This window comes from Leucopleurus acutus (genome assembly GCF_964270905.1).
Source record: "Leucopleurus acutus genome assembly, chromosome: 7".
Taxonomy (NCBI): Eukaryota; Metazoa; Chordata; class Mammalia; order Artiodactyla; family Delphinidae; genus Leucopleurus; species Leucopleurus acutus.
Window position 1 is genome coordinate 20,512,072 of NC_139150.1, and position 23,044 is coordinate 20,535,115.

Here is a 23,044-nt window from a genome sequence, read left to right on the forward strand (position 1 = left end):
CCTGCATTGGCAGGCGGATTCCTATCCACTGCACCACCAGGGAAGTCCGGAACGTATTTATTTTTTAAAAATTGGGATTATCTGTACATTCTGCTCTATAATGTGACTTTTCACTTGCTTATGACATTTGGTTTTGGTCTTTTTTTTTTTTAACTTTTTAGTAGTGAACATTTGGGAAAGTCTATTGGAAAGTACAATTCCCGGCCTTTACTCTCCCGCAGGCCTGCTCTTTAATGGCAGACCCAGCCCTTGACTGCCTGCGTGTCTCTGGTGTCAGGGCTGGAAATCATCTGACTGGGGTCTGCATGGTTTCCAGCAGTGGCAAAAAGACTCTCAACACTGTGACTTCTTTTCTCCTGTGATGTATTCACAGCACAACCAGCCTCAGCTGTCACCTTTAAGAGGGACTCGGCAGCCTGCCAGTGCAGACAGCCTCAGACCACATGTGGTGAAGTCCAGGCCCCTGAGGAGAGAGAGTCCTCTCTGCTCTGGCCAGAGCAGATCCAGAAGGGACCGGATGAGACCAGATCTTGTCTCCGGAAGGCTCTCAGGACCAGCCCACTTCAGAGGAGAGACAATATCAAACTGGGCAAGTCCAGGAGAGAATAACCAGCTCAGGCAGTAAAAGGCCAAGAACTAGGATTATATATATACAAGGCAGAGTTCGAGGCACGGGTAGAGTTAAGCCGAGGGGATGAAAGGTGAAGGGGAAGGAGGGGGTACGTGAGCTTATGTTGCTTACACCCACAGCGTTCCATCTGTGTCCTAATCGGCTGTCCATGCCTGTCCCCCTCTTTCATTTTTTATTCAGAAATACTCAATGCTTTAAAAAAGAAAGAAAAAAATTACAACCAGGGGAAAGAAATCTTAACATCGTAGAGGATCACATCCATCCTTATATGCATCAGTATTTGGAGGGTGAGAAGTGAACGTAATGACCAGAAGTGGTTGTTTAAAAAGAAAAAAAAAAAAAAAGGAAGAGAAGAAAAAAATACAACTATGCCAAAAAGACTCAATGAGCATCTACTATGTGTTAGAACTGCGCTGTCCAATACCATAGCCACTAGCCACATATGGCTACTTAAAGTTAAAATTGAATACAACTTAAAAACCAGTTCTTTAGTTGCACTAGCCACATTTCAGGTGCTCAGTAGGCACAGGTGGCTTGGGGCCAGGTACTGGACAGTGCAGATACAGGGCACTGACATCATCTTGGAATGTTTTATTGCAGCCCTGTGCTAGACCCCGGGTTAGACACCAGCAATAGATCCAGGTGTAATCAATCAGTCACTGCCCACACAGAACTCCCAGTCAGTGAGAAAAACAAGCAAATGAGAAATTATGCTAGGCTGGGGAAAGTGTGTGGTCTTTGTAAGCATGAAAGGAAAGATGGCCAACTCAGTCTGGAGGAAGACAGGAATGGTAGGCAAGACTTGAGGGTAGAGAGGGAGATGGCCTGTAAGCTGAGGATGAATAGTTAGGCAGAGATAGGTGAGGGAAGTAAGGAGCCCTAGGCAGAGGGAACAACTATGCAGGGCTTCACAGGGGACAGCTGAAGAGCCAAGGAGCTGCAAGCAGTTTCGACCATCATAGCGTATAGTATGGGTGGTAGAGGTGGAAGATGAGGCTCAAAAGGTATATACCAAACCTTATAGACCTAATGAAGGAATTTGGATATTAGCTATCTGTTGTGTATAAGAAACCATCCCAAAGATAGCGGCTTAAAATGGCAACTGTTTATTTGCTCACGTTTCTGTGGGTTGGTGAATTGGGCTGGGCTGAGCTCAGCTGGGCTGTTTTTCTGATGGTTACTCCTGGGGTCGCAGTCATCTGATTGCTCAACTGGGGCTGGATGGTCTAAAATGCCATATGTCTGGCATTCGGTGCTACCTATTGGTTGGGCCATGTGTCTTAAACAGGCTTGCCTGGGCTTCTTCCCATGGTGGCAGTGTTCCAAGGTGAGAGCAGAAACTACTAGAACTTTCGAGGCTTAAATTCAAAAGTAACACAATGTCACTTCCACCACATTATATTGGTCAAAAGAAGTTACAAGGCCAGCTCTGATAGGAGAAGCTACAACAAATTTGTGGCCATTTAGATCCATTACACGCTGGGGTGATGTTGACCTGAACCAGGGCGGTGGATAGAGAGAAGTGGAGAGATTTTTATTTTTAGGATATTTTGGAGTCAGAATTGAGAGGTCTTGGGGTTTGTTCTGGAACAAAGAGGAGAGGGTGAAGTTACAAATGACTCCTAGATCCTTGGCTTGCGTGATTGATGAATGGTGGTGCCCAGTACTCAGAGAGAAAAGAGGAAGAACAGGTTTGGGGGGAAGATAATGTTTCCAGTGTGAGTCATGTCAAGGAGAAGTGTCCTTTAGACAGCTAGGTGGAGATGGGCAGGAGGCAGGTGTATATGCAGATCTAAGGAGGAGTCTGGCTAGAGATACCAGTTTGGGAGTCTCAGGTGCCTTAAGCCTAAAGCATCTTCCAGAGGGGCTACATCCCCAGAGCATATTACCGGCAGGGATCTGGTAAGTCAACTCTGTGGCTGCACTGAGCCTAGCGCAGGGCAAAGCAATCAGTCTCTCCTGATTGCCAGGTTGTTATTGAGTTTCTAGGGAGAGCCCTCAGCTCTGAACTAGATCAATGTTGCAAGTGGCAACAGTTCCTGTCAGGCGGGAGGTCTCCTAACAACAGGTCACTGACTAATAAAGTAATGAATGCATCAACACTGAGGCAGCATCAACAGGGGCTAGAGGAACCCTGATGGGGAAGCCGTGGAGGGGATTCCCTCTCTCGGTTGGATGATAGACGCCATGGCCAGCCCTGACATTCTATGAAGGTGCATTTCCCTCACCATCCCAACCTCCACTCCCACAGACACCTAACTTTCAGAAACTGCACAAGTCGTCATTGAAGACAGTTCTGCTGGGAGATCAACACTGCAGGAGGCACCTGTTAGGGTGTGAAAGAAATGTTGGCTAAGGTCCTTGCCATTCATTCATTCATTCATTTATTCATTTGTTCATTCATTCAACAAACATTCAACAAGCCCTTAGCAAACCCTGTTCTCTGTACTAGGAATACAGAGATGAATAGGCTCTAGTCTAGAAGCAATTCGACTGCAACTACAAAAACTTTGTCTTGTAGCTGCTGTCAGTTTCCGGAACTGTCTTCCCATTGGACCTCAAGAAGTACTGCGGGGTCTCTTTGCTATGGTGATGGGCTATAAAGGTTTGATGAACGAAAGAATGAATGGAATAGGGAAGTGGGAGACCCGGGGAAGTGTACAAAGAGGGATCTCTGCCTGGGCGGTATCAGGGAAAACGCCAAAGAAATAAAGCAACATCTCTATCTGGATGAAGAATAAGTTAAAAGAGGACATTTATTAAGTGCTTTCTCCGTGGCTATTACAGTGATACCCTCTGTCCTTGGATTATACAGATTCTCTGGCAGTGCGGTCTTGGGCACATCGATCCTATTCTCTGGAACCTCGTCCACGCACTGTTGCAGTAAGAAGGCAGGGCGGGGCGCTCTCGGCTCGACCCCGGGAGACGTCAGGCGAGAGGAACGGCGATTCGGCGGCCGGCGAGGGCGCCCGGAGGGTTTTCGCCAGAGCCCCAGCCCTAGCGACGCGCGCCTTGTTGCTAAGGGCGGAGGCGCGGGAGGCTGTGGACCTTGGAGGTCGCGGATGCCCTCCGGCTCGGCGTCCTCCGTCGGCCTCAGCTTCCAGCCCGACCGGCCGGCCGGAGGGTATGGAGCCCGAGGCGGGAGGAAAAGGCGCAGCTGGCGGGAGGGGAGGTGGGAGCCGTCGCTCTCTCTGAGCCGAAGCCTCTTGCCTGGCCGAAGAGGGGAGCGGGTTCCCAGGTCCGGCCTTGCGTTGGGTGGCGTTACATCCAGTCTTGGGCAAACACCCCTCCACCCACTCCTACCCCCGACCCCCATCAAAAATAAGCTTTGGCCATACGCTTAGAGAGGGCGAGGGGCATTTGTGATCTGAACAGCCAGAAAGGAAAGACTGCGCACAGGTTGTCCCCAAAACTTGGGGCAACCTTGGGAGTTCTGACCTAGTACTGATTCCCTGACTGACTTTGGGCAAGACGCTGTTATTCTCTGAGCCTCTGTACCATTAGTGGGTCAAATCAGACCGTTTCCCACTTGCTTCTGGTTTTGTTTCTGTTTGAGCTTTGGTTTAGATTCCTTAGTCTTCCAGAGTGTAGTGTAGATGTGTGCAGAGGGAGATGTGGGGAGAGGGAGGGGGATATGAAATCATCATTTACATGAACAGTGGACCAGGAGTCCAGCTGAATAAGGTCCAGTACCCCATCTTCGCCCCTGTGTGACTTTTAGCAACTCATGACTCTGAGTCCCAGTTTCTTCATGGAAAATGACAGGTGGGTATATTCTGGAATATATCAAGGAATGTTGTACTGGAGAGTTAAAAGAGTGTTCTAAGAGTTATGTTTAGAGTGACCACTGAGGGACTTCCCTGGTGGTCCAGTGGTTGACTCCGAGCTTCCACTGCAGGAGGCACGGGTTGGATCCCTCGTCTGGGAACTAAGATCCCGCATGCGGCGCGGTGCAGCCAAAAAAAAAATAGTGACCACTGAGTATCTCAAAGCCTTTGAAAAGCAAATTGGGGCAGAAATGGGTCCTGGGATTCAGATTTAGAGATTTAGGCCTGATTCCACCTTGGAACCAACAAGGACGTTGAGAGCCATATTGAATTGCAGGGTTTCCCAAGTCCTCTGTAGCCTTTCCAGGCCTGATATCGGGGACAGGGCAGGGTAACCGCCTGAAGGATCTGTTGTTGGAGAGTTTTAAAGGACTTCATGTTGTTGGGTCCTTAAAAAGCTTCTTGCCAAGCAGACTCTCCCACCTTAGTATTTCATTCATTCATTCATTCAAGAGATATTTGCCTTGCATCTGTTTTCCCAGGCTATGCTTAAAGTGCAAATACAAAAAACGAACAAGACATTATCCCTCCTCTCAAGTATAGTGCATGTTCACAATATAAACCATGGCAGGTAACTGAACAATATTTTCATTTCTTAGTCTACTCATAATAAATTACAACATGGACATTATTCAAGTACCTATATTTTGTTCTCAAGGTTTTAAATTGCCTTGCTATATAATATCTAACATAATGAACTCTTAGCCTTAGAGTGATCAGTCACTCTGGTCAGGAGACATCATTGGCTCCAGTTTAATATCCTCCAGACTCATTTCCACTTGCATATGTTCTCTGTGTATATTTGTAATGTAAATTTAATATATGTGTATTAAGAGTAGAATTAATAAGAGTGAAATTGCTGCTTTCAGCATTGCTATCACTGTTAATCTAGTAATCATGCTAGTAGTCATCATTTGTTCCTAACAGTTTGCCAGGTTGAACCAAGAGTTTAGAATGCACTAGCTTTTGCAGAGATGCAGTATAGTATGCTGGTAGGGAGCAAAGCCTCTGGAGTCTGAATGCCTGGATTCAGGTTTCAGCTCCGGCACTTATTTGCAATTTATTTGTAAACTTGGGCAAGTTACCTAACATCTCTGTACCTGACTTTTCTCATCTGCAAAATGAGGATAGTAACAACATGTATCTAAGAGGCTTGTGGAATAGATTAAATGAGTTAAATATAAAGCGCTTAAACAGTCCTTGGCACATTTTAAGTGCTATTTTTAATCTTCACAGAAGCCCAATGATAGTTATTATCCCATTTTACACATAGGAAACTGAGACTTAGAGAGGTTCAGCAACTTGCCCTAGGCCACAGTATAACTAATTCAAACCTAGGCCTCATTTCAAGGCTAAGGCACCTAATTAAATATTATTCTGACTACTCTATGCTGCTCTAAATTATGAGAATAAGCCATGCTATCAAACAATAATTGAATTTATTTGAATTCTTTTTTTTAAATAAATTTATGTATTTATTTATTTTTGGCTGCATTGGGTCTTTGTTGCTGCGCGTGGGGGGCTTTCTCTAGTTGCAGAGAGCGGGGGCTACTCTTTGTTGCGGTGCGCGGGCTTCTCATTGCGGGAGCGTCTCTTGTTGCGGAGCACAGGCTCTCTGCTCTTGGCGCGCGGACTTCAGTAGTTGTGGTTCACAGACTCTAGAGCACAGCCTCAGTAGGTGTGGCGCATGGGCTTAGCGCAGGCTTCAGTAGTTGTGGTTCACAGACTCTAGAGCACAGCCTCAGTAGGTGTGGCGCATGGGCTTAGTTGCTCTGCGGCATGTGGGATCTTCCTGGACCAGGGCTCAAACCCTTGTCCCCTGCATTGGCAGGCAGATTCTTAACCACTGCACCACCAGGGAAGTCCCTATTTGAATTCTTAAAATACAGTTGTTGGGACTTCCCTGGTGGTCCAGTAGTTAAGACAACCTGCTTCCAGCACAGGGGGTGTGGGTTTGATCCCTGGTTGGGGAACCAAGATCCCACATGCCTCGGGGCCAAAAAAACAAAACATAAAGACAGAAGTAATATTGTAACAAATTCAATAAAGGCTTAAAAAAAATGATCCACATCAAAATAGAGTTGTTAAAATGCAATAAAACTGTGTTTCTTCTTTGTAGATGTTGATAATGGAAATTCTGGGCCAGAAATCAGGAGGTCTACCTAGTTAGAATTTTGAGCAAATGATGTTTCTGCCCACTTTCTCCAGATCTTTAAATAAAGAGTTTATATGTGATGATTTTGAAAAGCACTTCCATCTCAAATTCTATGATTCATCTTAATAAAGTATTCTTTTAAACAAGAAAAATTGCCTTTCTCACAAAAACTGAAAGCTCTGAAGTAAGCAGTCACCTCTGAACATTTTTGATGAACAGAAGTACTATGAGTAAAATTAAAATATTTAATGATGAATTTAAATATATCCTATTTTGCATATTTTAAAAATAGTTGTATAATTAACATTATGGTATAGTTTCCCTAATTATTGGAAATGTGCAGTTATAAAATCTTGGAATTTTGCAAAATAGCTCTTCCTTTGTGAGGGAAAATACACTTAATCTCTTTAATTAACAATCTCTTATTTACCTTGTAAATCTCCTTTCAGTGCAAACATATGCTTAGAGAAGAGATTAATTTAAGTGTCTTTTCACTAATTACAGAGATTAGGAAGTGGCTGCCTGGACTATTTTCCAAAGGATAAACTTTACAAAAGTATTGAATACAGCAGCTCACCGAGAAGATCCTACTGGTTTGGGGGTAAGTAATTCTAAAGGTTTTCTTTTCCTTAGAATGTCCCATGAATACACTTCAGATGGAAGTATGGCTCTCAGAAGATACCAGCTAAGAATCCAATCAGTTTTAAGCAGAGCCAATCCATTTATAGCATATGCAGTTTCCAGTGACCTAGATCTATGGATGCCATCTGTCCTTAGTTTGATGACAGGGTTGAAAAATGGGTTAGGTTGGCAGATAGGAAGCCCTGCAACCTCTGTCTAACTACAAACAATACAACATTCCAAGCTTTCTGAAAACTATCCTGAAAATTTTCCTGTGGGCATATTTGTGTTACCTGAAAAACTGGATTCCGCTCTTGGTAGGTGTCAAGCCAAAAGACACAACCAAGCCAAAGAGCTTGGAGAGAAGGAAGGATTTAGTACTTGCAGCAAGAACACCAGGGATATTTCCCAAAACAGCGTCTCTCCGAACAGCAAAACTGGGGAAGTTTTACGATAAGGGTGCATGCGTATTTATGAAAGGGCCCAGGTGGTGTATGCATATTCATGAGGGGCTTGAGCAGAGGAGAATTCGGCCTAGAATTGGGGCAAAGGCTGACAGAGTTTCAGCTCTAGTTGGTTGAAGTCATCAGGGTTAGCAAAGGTCAGCACCATCATTCCTTAAGTTCCAGAGAGTCTTGGGGTTGAGTGCTTGAGGGGGTTTTGGATCCTGCAAAATAGCTCAAGAATGTGCCTCAGGCTAACCTTTACCTTCAAAACAGAACTGGGCATCTTTACAACTCATTTATTATCTCCCTGACCTGGTCAAGAGCAAGCCTTGTGGCCAGGCTTAGATCACAAAATGGCTGAGGCCTAAAATGGCTTCTCTTACGTCAAAGAAATTATGTCTGGTTCCGTTCCTCTGAGGACCCTCTGCCCTGTCTGCCGATGCTTGTGCTTGTTATAGAGAATCCTACAATGTCTGAACTAGAAGGGACCTTAGGTTCGCTATTTCACAACAAATGTGTTTGTCACACTGTGCAAGCCACTTGAAGTACAGAGAAGAATATGAGAGTCCTTCCTCTTCTGGAGCATATAGTCTACTAAAAATCATTTAATCTGGTGTCCTCATTTATAGATGAGGAGGCTGGGGCACAGAGGGGAGGATAGAGGAGCTCAAGGACACACAGCGAGATGAAGCAGGGCTGGGGCTAGAGCCCAGGGCTCCTGATGCCACTCACAGTGCTCTTTCCACTGCATTTGCTTCTACACTGGTGTCAACTTAAAAAATATTTACAACCTAAAAGTTGAGAGTTATATTTTATTCGGCAGGAATTTTTAGGACTTCAACTCGGGAGGCAGCATCCCAAGTAGCCCTGAGAGAACTGCTCCGAGGAGTCGAGGGGGGTGCTGGGATATATAGGAGTTTTGCAACAAAGGGCAGGTAGTCGGGAACATCAAAAGATTACTGTTAATTAAAGAAAACCATATATGTCAAGTTAAGGAATTTAGGGCTTTTCTAGGTATGGGAAGATGCAAGAGTCTGGGCTCACTGAAATCACTCTTTTTTTTTGAAGATTTATTTATTATTTATTTATGTATTTTATTTATTTTTGGCTGCGTCGGGTCTTAGTTGTGGCATGCGGGATCATCGTTGGGGCATGCGGGATCTTTCGTTGCGGCGCACCAGCTCTTCATTGTGGTGCGCCTGATCTCAGAGAGGCAGCAGTGAGTGGTGGTGTGAAGCGAGATCTTAATTCCCTGCCCAGGAACTGAACCTGGGTAACCTGGATGAAAACCAGGAATCCCAGCCACCACACCCCCTGGCTCTTGCCCCCAGTAAAAAATACATTTCTCACGGAGGCAAAACTGTAAAACAGGTACAAAGTTTATCGTTAGAGACATAGCACAGCAACAAGTGGGAGAGCACACAGAGAAAGTTTGTTAAGACAGAAGCAAGGCAGAGATGCACACCCGGAGAGAAAGGGTGTGGGCATCCTCCCTAATGAGGAGGAGCGCAGTGAAGAGGTGGTTAGGTCATTTATATAGGGCAATTCTTCCGGGTCTTTGTTTACCTTTGGCCAATTATCTGGTTTCTTTTTCCACACGTGACCTGCCTTAGGCGTCTCTACATGTGTGCGCAACGTTTTTCCAAGATGGATTACAGCCCAGAGGCCTATGGGACAGCCTTAGCATCACATATTACGTCACATATTATGGGGTGGTGCCCCCTCCTTTTTTAAATTTTTTTAAATTTTTTGGTCTTCATTGCTGTGTGCAGGCTTTCTCTAGTTGCGGCGAGCCGGGGCTACTCTTTGTTGTGGTGCGCGGGCTTCTCATTGCGGTGGATTCTCTTGTTGTGGATCACGGGCTCTAGGTGCACGGGCTTCGTAGTTGTGGCATACGGGCTCAGTAGTTGTGGCTCACGGCCTCTAGAGCTCAGGCTCAGTAGTTGTGGCTCACGGGCTTAGTTGCTCCGTGGCATGGGGGATCTTCCCGGATCAGGGCTCAATCCTGTGTCCCCTGCATTGGCAGGCGGATTCTTAACCACTGAGCCACCAGGGAAGCCCCCCAACTTTTTTGACCACCAAGGAGGCTTTCTGCGCATGTGCAATGTTTTCCATGCCCTAAGGATGATCTCTTGATCTTTTAACAGGGTTTAGTCCTACTCTGTCCCTGCCATAAAAATGTCCAATGTCTGGTGATTTACCCTATTTCTGTTGCTGGTTTTTATTTTTTTTATTTATTTATTTTTTTTTGTTGTTGCTGGTTTTTATATTGAGGTGCAGATCTCGAAATATAGACAGGAGTCCGGTCAAAATGTGTAGTCCGGAGCCCATTTGTCTTTTGCCTCAGGAAATGTAAATGGGGCTGGTAATGAATGTCCAGCCTGGAGCCCATCTTCTTCTCACCCCAGGAAGTGTGAACAGGAGGCCAGTTGTAAATGTCTAGCCTGGAGCCCATCTATCTCCTGCCTTACGCGGGCTTGTCACTAGTTGTGGCATGTGGGTTTTCTCTTCTTTAGCTGTGGCACGCAGACGCCAGGGCACATGGGCTCTGTAGTTTGGGGTATGCAGGCTCTCTAGTTGAGGCACAAGAGCTCAGTAGTTGTGGCACGTGGACTTAGTTGCCCCGCCGCATGTGAGATCTTAGTTCCCCGACCAGGACCCATGTCCCCTGCATTGTAAGGTGGATTCTTTACCACTGGACCACCAGGGAAGCCCCTGAAATCACTCCTTTGATATGCAGGATACTGGGGCCAGTATCCTGTGTTTTCGTATCCTGAGTTTCCTCTGGGCTTACCAGCTCACCATAGGCTGTGGCTTCAATCGCTGATGACTGTGACATCCTTTGTTTACTGATATGGCAGGAAATATTCCATTTCTCAGTGGTTACCTATTCTTGTCAGGAGGTCAATTCTGGCAACTTTCAAATGTAGGCTGAAATTCTTCTGGAAAACTGTGGTGGGTTTTTTGTTTTAAGTGTTTTTTTTTTAAATCTATTTTATTGAAGTATAGTTGATTTACAATGTTGTGTTAATTTCTGCTATACAGTAAAGTGATTCAGTTATACATATATATACATTCTTTTTCATATTTTTTTCCATTATGGTTTATCACAGGATATTGAATATAGTTCCCTGTGCTATACAGTAGGACCGTGCTGTTTATCCATTCTATATATTATAGCTTGCATCTGCTAATCTCAAATTTCCGATCCATCCCTCACACACACACTGCCTCCGCCCGCTCCTTGGCAACTGCAAGTCTGTTCTGTATGTCTGTGAGTCTGTTTCTGTTTCGTAGATAAGTTCATTTGTGTCATATTTTAGATTCCATGTATAAGTGATATCATATGGTATCACTTTCTCTTTCTGACTTACTTCACTTAGTATGATAATCTCTAGTTGCATCTATGTTGCTGCTAATGGCAATATTTCATTCTTTTTTATGGCTGAGTAGTTTTCCATTATATATATGTACCACATCTTCTTTATCCATTCATCCATTGATATACATTTAAGTTGTTTCCATGTCTTGGCTGTTGTAAACAGTGCTGCTATGAACATTGGTGTGCATGTATCTTTTCGAATGATAGTTTTCTCTGGATATATGCCCAGGAGTGGGGTTGCAGGATCATACTATTTTTAGTTTTTTGAGGAACCTCCATACTGTGGAAAGCTGTGGTTTTTAAAGGGAATGATATGGGACTTCCCTGGTGGTCCAGTGGTTAAGACTCTGAGCTTCCACTGCAGGGGGCCCAGGTTCAATCCCTAGTCGGGGAACTAAGATCCTACATGCCATGCGGCCAAAAAACAAAAAAGGTAATGATGTGATGGAGAATACTTGGTGAGTTTTAGCTGCTGTTTCTCCCTGTAGACTGTTCTTCCTAGAACTAGGTAGGCTGGTCATGCCCATAAGAGACTCATCTCCTAGAATTTCTTTAAGCAGAGCCCCAGAAGAGATGGGGACTGGGTTCTCCCACCTCCACCCTCTGGCATCTCAGGGGACAGCTAGTTGCAGAGGAACATTACCCAGAGTAGCTGAGATTAGGTCCTAGTCACGTACCTTCAGTCCTAGCAGATGTCCACACTGGCCACATCTTCTGGTCTCTTTTTTTTCTCTGTTTCACCAGCAACCAGTATAGGACCTGCACAAATTAGGTGCTTAGGGGGTGTTTCCTGAATGAGTGTATGCATGAGTATCTCTCTTTCTCTTTAGTTCTTGCCTTGTTAGTTGTTGGGGGTGATGCAAGTAAATCTAGAAAACATTTAATAATTCTTTTTATTTGAATATAGTGTATCATCCATTATTGACATTATTTAATTTCTAGGCCAGTGGCTCTCAAAGTTTTTGGCCTCAGGACTTCCTTGCACTCTTAAAAATTACTGGGGACCTCAAACAGCCTTTGTTTATATAACTTGTAGATTGGATTCTACTCTGCCACCTCCTTTTGACATTAAAACTGAGATATTTTAAAAATAGTTACATATTAACTCATTAAAAAATAAAACTATTGCATGTAAACATAAATAACAATTTTACGAAAAATAAACATACTTTTGAAAACACAAAAAATCTTGGTTGGAAGAGAGTGGTATTGTTTTACATTTTTGCAAATCTCTTTACTGTTTGGCTTAAACAGAAGACAGTTGGAGTCTCATATCTGCTTCTGCATTCAATCTATTGCAGTATGTTGTTTGGGTTATAGTATAAGAAGAAAATCAGGCCTCACACAGAGACATAGTTGGAAAAAGGAGTATCTCACACTCCCTGAAAGGTCTCAGGAATCCCCAGCAGTCCTGAGACCACACTTTGAGAACTGCTGGTCAGGTCATCAGCTGTATTGTCTCATTTAGTGTCACTGTCTCCCACATCTCATTCTTACTACAGAATAACCTCATGACCCTGGCACACTGATTTAGAGAAGTGTCAGTGAAATTATTTAATAGCAATCCGGCAAGCTAGGAAGGTTATATAGCCTTTTAGAATAACTAAGGCTCTTTTTCAAGAAGCTTTATTACTGGTGTAAATTATTCTCTCTCCCTCTCTTTTTTTTGGCCACACCTCGTGGCTTGCAGGATCTCAGTTCCCCGACCAGGGATTGAACCCGGGACACAGCAGTGAAAGCCTGAATCCTAACCACTAGGTCACCAGGGAACCCCCTCATTATTTCCAAATACACACTCTTAGTATTTATTTTATTATGGCAGAATATATTTACATAGCATACAATTTATTATTATTTATTATTTAGTACATAGACAACATTATGCAACCATCACCACTGTCTAGTTCCAGAACATTTTCATTGCCCCAAGGCAACTTTGTACCTATTAAGTAGCCATTCCCCGTTACCCCATCCCTTGGCAACCACTAATCTGCTTTCTGTCTCTACAGATTTGCTGATTATGGATATTGCATAGAGATGGATTCATACAATATGTGGCGTTTTGTGACTGGCTTCTTTTGCTTAGTATTATGTTTTCAAGGTTCATCATGTTATACTATGTATCAGTACCTCATTCCTTTATTTTTTTTTTCCACTGGGCCACGCAGCTTGCAGGATCTTAGTTCCCCTACCAGGGATTGAACCTGGGCCCTTGGCAGTGAAAGCGCAGAGTCCTAACCACTGGACTGCCGGGAATTCCCAGTACTTCATTCCTTTTTATGGCTGAATAATATTCATTGTGGGTATAAACCTCATTTTGTTTATTCATTTATCTGTTGATGGATATTTGGGTTGTTTTCCCCTTTTGGCTATTATGAACAGTGCTGCTATGAACATACATGTATAAATTTTGGTTCGAACACCTGTTTTCAATTCGTTGGGCTATATCCCCAGGAGTAGAACTGTTGGATCACATAATAATTCTATGTTTGACTTACTGGGGAACATCTTAATATTTTCAAAATTAGTTTTGTTTTTGCTTTTGTTTATCTGCTAATGCTGTATTGGAGGATGCATTCCCAGGGCCATAAGAGTGAGGCAGAAAAAGGAGGAAAGCAAATACCTACAGTTTGTCTTTTTCAAAAAAAGGATTTTTACATAACCATACTACCTACCATTATTGTGCCTAACACAGTTAACAGTATGTATTCTTCTTTTTACTAAACAGGGAACACAACTTCCAGCAGCCACGTGGAATGCTATTCAGGTGCCATCTGAAACGAACTCTTCCCCAGAAGGTCTCATGCAGGTTCTGTGCAGTGATGGGGAAACTGCAGAGCAAACTCAAATACAGCACTTATAAATACAGGTACAGCAGCCCTCCCGTGAGTGGGATCCCAAGTTTTACGCCGCATTACAATTCTCCACTAAAGAAAGAGAAGGCCCAGAGCCATCACTGATGACCTTCCCTGAACAGTCAGTTTGGTCTGTTTCCTTTTGGATAAGAAACATCTTAGTAGGTAGTGTCTGCAGCCACAGAGAGAGGGTCCCTACATATTTGGGAATCATCTCTAGAGTGAGCAAAGACTCTGGGCTTCTTCCTTTATCAGATTCCAGTCATTCACTCATTCTGAGCATTTACAGAGTTAATAATACCATTTCTGGTGATGTCAGCATGTCTCCTTTCTCTACTCCTTTTCTATCTTTCTCCTCAGCCTGGCCTGAATTCCTACCATAACCCACACTCTTCTTCCCCTTGCTCCACTGTGCACCCTATACCATTGGGCCCCTCATTTTCCATCCTCTCTTTAGCAGGCCCGATGGATTTAGAGACGAGAGAACTCAAACTAAAGCTTTTCAAGAGTATAGCCCAGCTCACGTGGATACCGTCTCTGTTGTTGCTGCTCTGAACTCAGACCTCTGTGTCTCCGGAGGAAAAGATAAGGTGGGGTGTGCAGTGCTTCCCAGGGAACCAGCTTATTGCAGAGAAGGGAACGGAAGGGAACCCTGCATTTCTAGCAGCAACGTTGAGTAGTGTTAAAAATATGGGCTTTAGAGTTAGAAAGACTGGGTTTAAATTCCTGCTCTGCAACGTCGTATTACTTTGGGCAAGTCTTTTAATTTTCTTGAGCTTCAGTCTCCTTATCTATTAAGTGGGGATAGTAATGCCAACTGCACAGGACCGTTGTGAGGACTGAATGGTAAGACGCTTGGTGCTCTGCCAGACCACCCACATGATTTTTATGAATGACAAGTATCCTTATTCCAGCCCGTCCATTTGTAACCTACCTGCAGACACAGGAGTTATAGCAGCAAAAGGAAACTTCTAGTCTCTTTTATGCCTCTCTTCTGCCAAAATGTCTACTTTGGTGTGCATCGTGATTCCTCCCATTGTCACTAAATCTCTTTGCTTTCTCTCCCTCGTATTTGGATCTATTGTAGCACTCAGATCTAGGCTCTTGCTGGCAAAAATGTTGATCATTTTGTAATAAATAATGCCTCTAATTTTCAGTAGCCATTTAGAATCTTCAAATTCCATTTTCATACTGTATTTCCTCGATTCTAAGATGCACATTTCTACATTTTAACACCTCTGAAATCGGGATGCATCTAAAAATTGATGATATCACCATTTAATTAGCAGCATTTTGTCTTAACATCTATATCATCTTAGACGTATGAAATTTTATATATATGATCCTCACCTGTGAGGGGTAGATAGAGGAAGGGTTATCCTCTGTTTTGCAGATTAATAAACTGGGATTTAATTAGGTCAAGTGCTAACATGCTCCTTATTCCCTAGCAATGAACTACAGAGACTGGGCCAGAGAATGCTCTGAAATCCTGTTTAGGGGGAGAAATACAATAAAATAGTAAAGTATGTACCTGGAAAAAGGATGGAAGGAAATTTTAACAATGATTCTCTCTGGCAGATGGGATATGGATGAGATATTTTGAAATTAAAAAAAAAGGATCTGTTTCACAACAATGTGACTATACTTTTAACACTACTGAACTGTACACCTAAAAATGATTAAGATGGTAAATTTGAGAAAAAAGATAAAGTATGATACAGTTTTAGGGGAAAAAATCTAATCCCATGTAGATTTTCCTTCAGGATCTACAACCAGAAGAACCTCAACCTAAATCAGTTCCCCCAGGGGAGTGTTATCCCAAACCCATCAGTAAGGTTCAGAGGAGTGGCCCAGTGGCTTGGGGAGAGACAGAAGAACTCAAAGTAGGGGGGCATAAGGACCGAGCAACAATAAAACCTTGATAGAGAGGGAGAAATTAGGTAGAGAATGAGGTAAAGGCTTGTTGTTTCAGTTCAACTAAAATTCAGTTCAACTAAAATATTCTAATGACTCTCTGTAGACAGTTGTGGCCTATAACTGGAGAACTGGAAATGTGGTGAAAAGGTTGAAAGGACATGAGCGTGAAATCACAAAGGTAATTGTCATATGATTATTATCATGGAGGGAATTTGGAATTGAATAAAGGAATGTCTAATAGCTCTAGGTAGTAAGAGTGATTGAATATTCAGTGTTAAGGAAAAATGCTGGGGCTTCATTTGACGGTGTGAAGCCCTACTCCAGGAAAAGCAAAGCAAACCATTCACTAGCTATTGTTACAGGTATAGGAGACGAAATTTTTGTTTCATTATTAAGCCCTTCATAGCCCGAGTGGGAAATAGAGAAGGCTGAGATTAACTCTCCCTGACCTAGCCTAGCCTAACAGGGTCTTGTATTGAAGGCTTACTGAGTGTTTACTATAACTAGGGAAATGACAAACTCTCCATGCTCAGGAACCTTTAGCCTAGCTGGGGAAATGTTTAAAAAGCCAACAACAGTTAAATAAAAATTAATTTGTTAAAGAGCATTACATAGTAGACTGAGCTTCCAGTGAAAATGGTAATGTCAATTTATATAACTCGCCTCTCTGAAGTCCACCTAAATGAACTAAAAATTCACAAGCAAACTCCATCATAATGAAATTAGGCATCAGTGACAATCACATAGCACAGAATATACTTACCGACCAGGTACAGTGCATTTGGAACCAGCCTGAGAAAGAACTCCAGGCTCTAGCACTCTTATCTCCAGCTCTTTTTCTTATCTCCAGCTCTTTTTCCCATTTTCAAGTCCAATGAAACAAACACACTGGAGCTTTTTTTTCTTGAGCAGATAGCTTGTATTCACAAATCAGGCCAGTTCTTCAGTGCCTCTCGCGACAAGATGGTCATGATGTGGGACTTGCAAGGCTCCTCACAACCAAGGCAGAAGTTCTCCGGCCACAGCATGGTGGTCACTGGATTGGCTGTGAGTCCAGGTAAGGTAAAGCTAGCTGATCTCTTCCCAACACTGTTGTACTTTCTGAAAAGCCCTGTTCCAGGCCTATCTCATGGACCGTCTTCTTGCCACTGTTTCCAAAGACACATCACAGCTATGCACTGGCTCTCGCGACAACACCCTCCTTCTGTGGGATGTGGGGACCGGACAGTGTGCGGAGAGAGCATCAGTCTCCAGGAACCTGGTATGAACTCAAACTTGGTACAGAGCAGGGCAGCAGGATAGAGCATGGGGTGAGGAAGGGCCTGGGAAAGAGATCAGGAGACACATGACCAGGCACTAGAGGATTGGGTCCTAATTACTGCTCACTCCCCAACTCTCTGTTAGACCCCGGCCTCTCAGGGTTATCAGATTAGATGATCTCTTAAGTTCTTCCACCCCAGAGAACAACTCCACTAGTTTATATTGGAGTTTTAAATGGTGTCCTCACTTATTCCTTCAAAACATAGTTATTCTATATCTTCTGTGGGCCAGATACTGTGCCAGAAGCAGGGTTAGTGACCCAGGGCACAGTCCCTGGGCTCCAGGAGCTCACAGTTTATGCTTATTGTGTGTTCTGTATATGTAACATTATGCAGAGAAATAAGCATGACCTTTTGCTGTATGTGTGATTTGCTCTGCTTATGAAGACCAGTGTTTTCTGTAGCAAACTGGTATATCAACTCCACAGCCTTTGGGGTCAGTCATACCTGGATTCAAATCATGGATTCCTTACTTTTTAGATGTGCTACCCCAAGAAACTTACTTAAGTCTCAGTGTCTTCATTTATACAATGGGGAGAATTATATCACCTGACGTGGTAATGTCCTTTAGTGGTTGTCAAATGTCAGTCATAGTCATCTTTTCCAGTTTTGAAGACAACTGCCCATGGAAACATGTGCTTGCCCTGTGCCCCTCCATATTTGTGCAGGTTTCTGGAAGAAAAGAAAATCGTGTTACCCTGGGTTGTTCTGAAAACTGTTTCATGTCTGTCCAGCAGGGGCTTCAGGGATAAAGCAAAACAAGAACACTCTTCCTGAACCCTGTGAGGCCTCAAGCTAGGGTTTCGTTGATCTCACTTTAGAACAGGGGCTGCTCTCCTTAGGTGTAACCCAGCCAGCGGTGTTTGGGTTTCAGGCACTCTAAGAGTGCCTGCATGCATTTTGGGGCTCACAACTGGCCCAGCTGCTTCCATTGCTGCTGATAACCTAGGAACTGCAGGTCGAGCATGACTGGTGGGAATCTGCAAAACATAAAATCCCTCTAAGTCAGATGTGCTAGGTTCGACATCTTTGAGAAGTGATGGCAGAGATGCTATTTAGCGAGATTTACAGGAATTACAGCAGAGGAATGACATGGTATGGAGAAGTTTTGAAAATTTTGCCTCTTCCAGGTCACTCACCTGTGCTGGGTCCCCAGAGAACCTTACATACTCCAGACCTCTGAAGATAAAACCATCAGGTGGGCTTACTAAGCAGCAAGAAAGTGTTTCTGGTGAAGGTTTGTGGCTCCCATGCTTACATAACCTGTTCCTACTCTGCTTCTCCACATTGCTTCTCCTTCCACCCCTCTGCCCCTCGCCAGTGCTGGGGTCTCTCTGATTTGGGTGGATCATGGATCATGTGGTTGGAGGTTGAGTGGCAGGAGGTCATCTTGTTCTGACGGGTTTCCAAGCAGCTGATTCTGCCAGCCCCCACTGTGGAGACGTGTTCAGAGTAACCTCAGAGTCAGTCACTCACTCGTCCCGCCCCTCAAGCGGCCCTTGCGTGGCTCCATATGTTGTCAATCACCCAGTCCTCTGGTGAAGCCCCCCCTGTGGAAGTAGGGTCAGAATCACCATCAGGCAAGTCAGGTGAAGTAAACCCTTCTTAGACTAGAAAGCATGACCAGAAACTTTGGATCTCAGAAGAGATTCTACTTAGAAAATGGGAGGAAGGAGATAAAGAGGCAAAAATGAGACAAGAGGCAAAACAAAACAGTCCCAGTAGACCCCATGGCTCAGGTTGGCCAAGACCTATAAATCTTCTGTATCTGATTCTGGAATGATGACTGCTCCTCTCCATCATGATAAGTATCTTAAAAATTTTTTTTAAATCACAGACACAGAAATATTCTCTTGTCTGTTGAAAGTAGTATCCCAAAGGACCAAATTAACAAATTAACTTGTACAAGTAAGATACTTGGTCTAAATTCCTGTTAATTAGATCTCAGAATAGAAAGAACTCAGATGTCATTCAGTTTGGTTATTTCCTGCCAGCTTTGGAGTCTCTGAGATTGATCTGGTTCACGTTGCTGTTTTTAGGTAAATCACGGCGTTCCATTCTGACTGGCCAAGGCGGCAAAGAGCCAAGACTTTGCCGTTAACAAGTTGTTACAGGTGCCTTTCAGCACATTTACTATAAACCCATTCCCTGCTGTAATTTCTTTCAGATTATGGGACAGTCGGGGGCTGCAGGTAGCTCATGTATTTCCCGCAAAGCAGCACATCCAGACCTACTGCGAGGTCAGTGAGGATGGACACAAGTGTATCTCCTGCAGCAGCGGCTTTGGAGGCGAAGGCTGTGAAGCCACGGTGAGAGACTGCAAGGTTCCAGGTGTTTGGTTGCTGATGAGAAACGACTTCCTCTGGCTTCCTGCCTGTACTGGGCTACACAGGCAGGCTCTACTAATGTCTCAGGCCTATTCCAAGTGCATACTGTCAGTGATCCTTTGCATTCCAGACACTTCTTTCAAGAAACCACCATTGCCTAAGCTCTCTGCATTGGTCGCAGAAAAGAGGAATGTGATGAAAGTCAAGATAGGAAGGCATTAAATACAGAACCAGCCTGTTAATGTCCCTACTCCCAACAGAACTTAGAAAGGGGAGGGACTGTTTGAAGAACCAAGTGTGTTCCCACTGTACGTGTGGTCACAGTAAAGGAGTTCAAGCTCTTCGGGAAGTTTGGAGCTCTAGTGTTGGTTGAGGGCCCATCCCATCCCTAACCCATATACCTTTCCTTGCAGTTAATTTCAGGATAGATTGCCTAGGCTCCTCCGAAGTACCTTGGATTTCTTTCTTTCTTTCTTTCTTTTTTTTTTTTTTGGTTGCACTACACAGCTTGCAGGATCTTAGTTCCCCGACCAGGGATCAAATCCGTGCCCTCAGCAGTGAAAGCACAGAGTCCTAACCACTAGACCGCCAGGGAATTCCCAGTACCTTGTATTTCTAATTGTGAGATATCAGTTTAAAGGCTTATCTATAATCCAAATAGGACAATTACAGTTCCCATTTTATTGGACACTTACTATGTGCAAGGCACTGGGCTGAGCACCTTATAGTGCATTATCTCATTTAATCCTTAAAACAACCTTGTGAGTTAGGTATTATTATAGTTCCCATTTTACAGATGAGGAAATAGAGGCATGGCAAGTTGAAATCTCTTGTACAAGACCACACAAGTAAATGGTAGGTTGAGGTGTTGAATCCCAGGCTATTGATGTAGCATCTCTTCTCCAAGCTAAGCATTTCCAGCTCTTATAACTGTTCCTTGGATGACATGGTGTCCAGTGATTTCATTATTTTTTGGGCACAATTCCATCTGCTCTTGTCTGTGAGCATTATTCTCCAGGTGTGGTCTGATTTGTATCAACAAGAGTGGGCTGGCAGGACTATCGTCTCCCTTGTTATAGAATCTAGTCTTCTTATACCAAGATTCAGTGTCTAGGCATTACATCGGAAGGTCTGCACCTGTATTTACTTATGAGAAGGTGCTCCTAACTATGGGGCCCCACAGGACCCACAGATGCCAAGAGGCTGTTATAAGGCAGCTCTTGAGCTGTCATAGAAGAACCCCATTCTGTCCCGTCGTGCTACAGGCCTTGGAGCTTTCACTAACCATGATGATAATAATGAAGGCAACAACCCTCTGGCACATCCTTAACCTGGGTTGTTTGAGGCATCGTTGCTGCTGAAATAGTCACCGCATGGCTGGATGCTTGGGTGTGTGGATGGGATGGATGAAGATAAGGGTGTCTATGAGGAGGTAAGTGGAGGGAATAGGTGCATCATGAGACGCCGGGGAGAGGATGTCAGTGAATGAAGCATGTCTCAAGCTGGGGAAATACGTATGTGTGAGCCAGCCTCTGTCATTACTTTGCAGTTGTGGGACCTAAGGCAGACGCGGAACAGAATCTGTGAGTACAAGGGGCACTTCCAGACTGTAGCATCCTGTGTCTTTCTACCAAGAGCATTAGCCTTGATGCCTATGATTGCTACCTCATCGCATGACTGCAAGGTGAAGATCTGGAACCAAGACAGCGGAGGTAAGGAGACTGCTGTTAATGCTTCTCAAAGATACATGAAGTCCTACAGGCTTCCTTAAAACTCTTTCTTCCATAGCTCAGCATATACAAAGCCACCCATGTCCTGCCACTGTCCAGTCCCATAGTGGTTAAGAGATGACACCAAGAGGCCAGAATCTTTGTCCAATCTCTGCTAGGAGCTGTCACCATGTAACCCCTGGTATCTTGTTGTACAGATTCATTCCTGAGAGCTCAAATGTATTTTGATTCTTTTATTCTTTCTACCTGAAGTTCCTCATCTGGTTTTAACTTGTGATGCTCAAAATGTCTGGAAAAGAGAACGAGAATTGCCATTTTAAAATTCATCCTCGAGGACGAAAATGAGACCCTTAGCTCAGAGGGCATGAGGTGGGGTAAGGGTAGTCTCAGACTCTGCCCTCTCTTGACTCTGCAGCCAAGGCTTGGGATCGCAGTAAGGTAGTGACGCTTCAAGCACCAGAGAAAAAGATGTTTAGGGAACAAGCTGCCCAGAGTCCTCCATGCAGTGGTGCGGCAGAACCAGCTCCTACTGGCTGATTGTTAAATATTCAGGAATATTTAATACGGTCGTGGTGGGAGTATTTACACCATGAAAACTGGCAAACGCTATGAATGAAGGTAGTTTTTCTTTTCCTTCCAAAAAGCCAGTTTACCAGCACCCCACTGCCTCAGTGCTCTTCTGTCCTGGACACTGGCTTCTGCCAGACACAGGGATAACATTAATTTAGAGAACCTCAAGCCAGATCCCTTTGACAGTCATCTCCCAGAAACTCAGCTCCCAGCAGGGGAGGATAGGGTCGCTCCCTCAGAGAAAAGGTATGGGATCACGTCTAGTGGCTCACAAGCCAGGTGTGGGATCACGTCTAGTGGCTCACAGCGAGCGCAGCCTGGCTGCACCCTCCCGTGGAGTTGTGGGAGGAGGGGGAGAGCAGCTGTTCTAGATGCAGGAATCAAAAACCTGAGCCAGAGAGAACCAGGTGTGCAAGCGCTGCCCTGCCTGCTAGGCATGAAAGTGTAGCTCTTAGAAGAGCAGAGCCTGCAAGATGCAAATGGAGGAGACTGGGTCAGCTGGCAGCCTCAGGCCGCCCTTCAGCTCCCCCATCATCCTTTGTCCTGAAGGGAGCTAGACCCCAGGGAGCCAGCAGCTGAAGATCAGTGTTCTTATCTGTTTTCTCTGCGCTGACCCATGCTTTGTTCTCTGGGCAGGGGTCTGAGGGTAGCATTTTAACATGGCCTTGCAGTGAGGCCCCAGTTGTCCAACGTACTTCCAGGTGGCATACGTCTTGTTGGGTCCACGTGCCATTCTCTAGACTTGACGTCTTGGGGTTGACTTCCCCTCTGGTGCACGTTCCTCTGAGGCACACAGTACCTCTCTCTTCTGGGTTAGATGCACATAGCACGTGCTTTATTTCTGGAGGTTTCTTACAAAGACACTGCCTTTCATAACATGTGCACTCTTGGCCTAACGTGCTGGTTCCCCCTTCCTTCCCAGCCTGCCTTTTCACCTTGTCTCTGGATGGATCAGGACCTTTGACTTCCCTGGCTGTGGCTGACACCGTCTCCTTATTGTGTGCAAGTTTCAGCAGAGGAATTCGCTTACTCAGGGTGGACGATAGCCGAGGGCTGGAACTGCAGGAAGTGGCAGGATTCTGAGGCCAAGACACCTTCACTGGACAATAGCAAACTGTGGCCCCTCCTTACTCAGTGTGACTTTGTGTTTTTCCATGTTCTCTTGGGGGGAGGGCCATGTGGAATGGTGTTCTTTGCTGAGGCTCCCTTGGTAGGTATATCAGTGTTAGAAGCCAATTTAAGTCTAGTGGTTCAAAATCAGGTG

At 44.5% G+C, this 23,044-nt stretch overlaps 2 protein-coding genes across 2 annotated transcripts in view; both read left to right on the forward strand.

The window, feature by feature from the left end:
• Positions 1–23,044, forward strand: part of RNF183 (ring finger protein 183) — a gene marked incomplete at its 3' end in the record, with an annotated part of 359,693 nt that overhangs the window by 318,780 nt on the left and 17,869 nt on the right. The gene's annotated exons all lie outside the window — the stretch shown is intronic.
• Positions 6,760–22,863, forward strand: WDR31 (WD repeat domain 31; the record flags this gene model as incomplete). The annotated part of the gene is made up of 11 exons (XM_082843374.1): positions 6,760–6,843; positions 7,118–7,214; positions 13,791–13,931; positions 14,375–14,507; positions 15,938–16,012; positions 16,705–16,891; positions 16,995–17,095; positions 18,284–18,351; positions 19,321–19,462; positions 21,030–21,192; positions 22,703–22,863. Exons 3-11 carry the CDS (start codon positions 13,819–13,821, stop codon positions 22,861–22,863), a joined length of 1,143 nt encoding a protein of 380 aa, XP_082699500.1. The 5' UTR covers positions 6,760–6,843; positions 7,118–7,214; positions 13,791–13,818.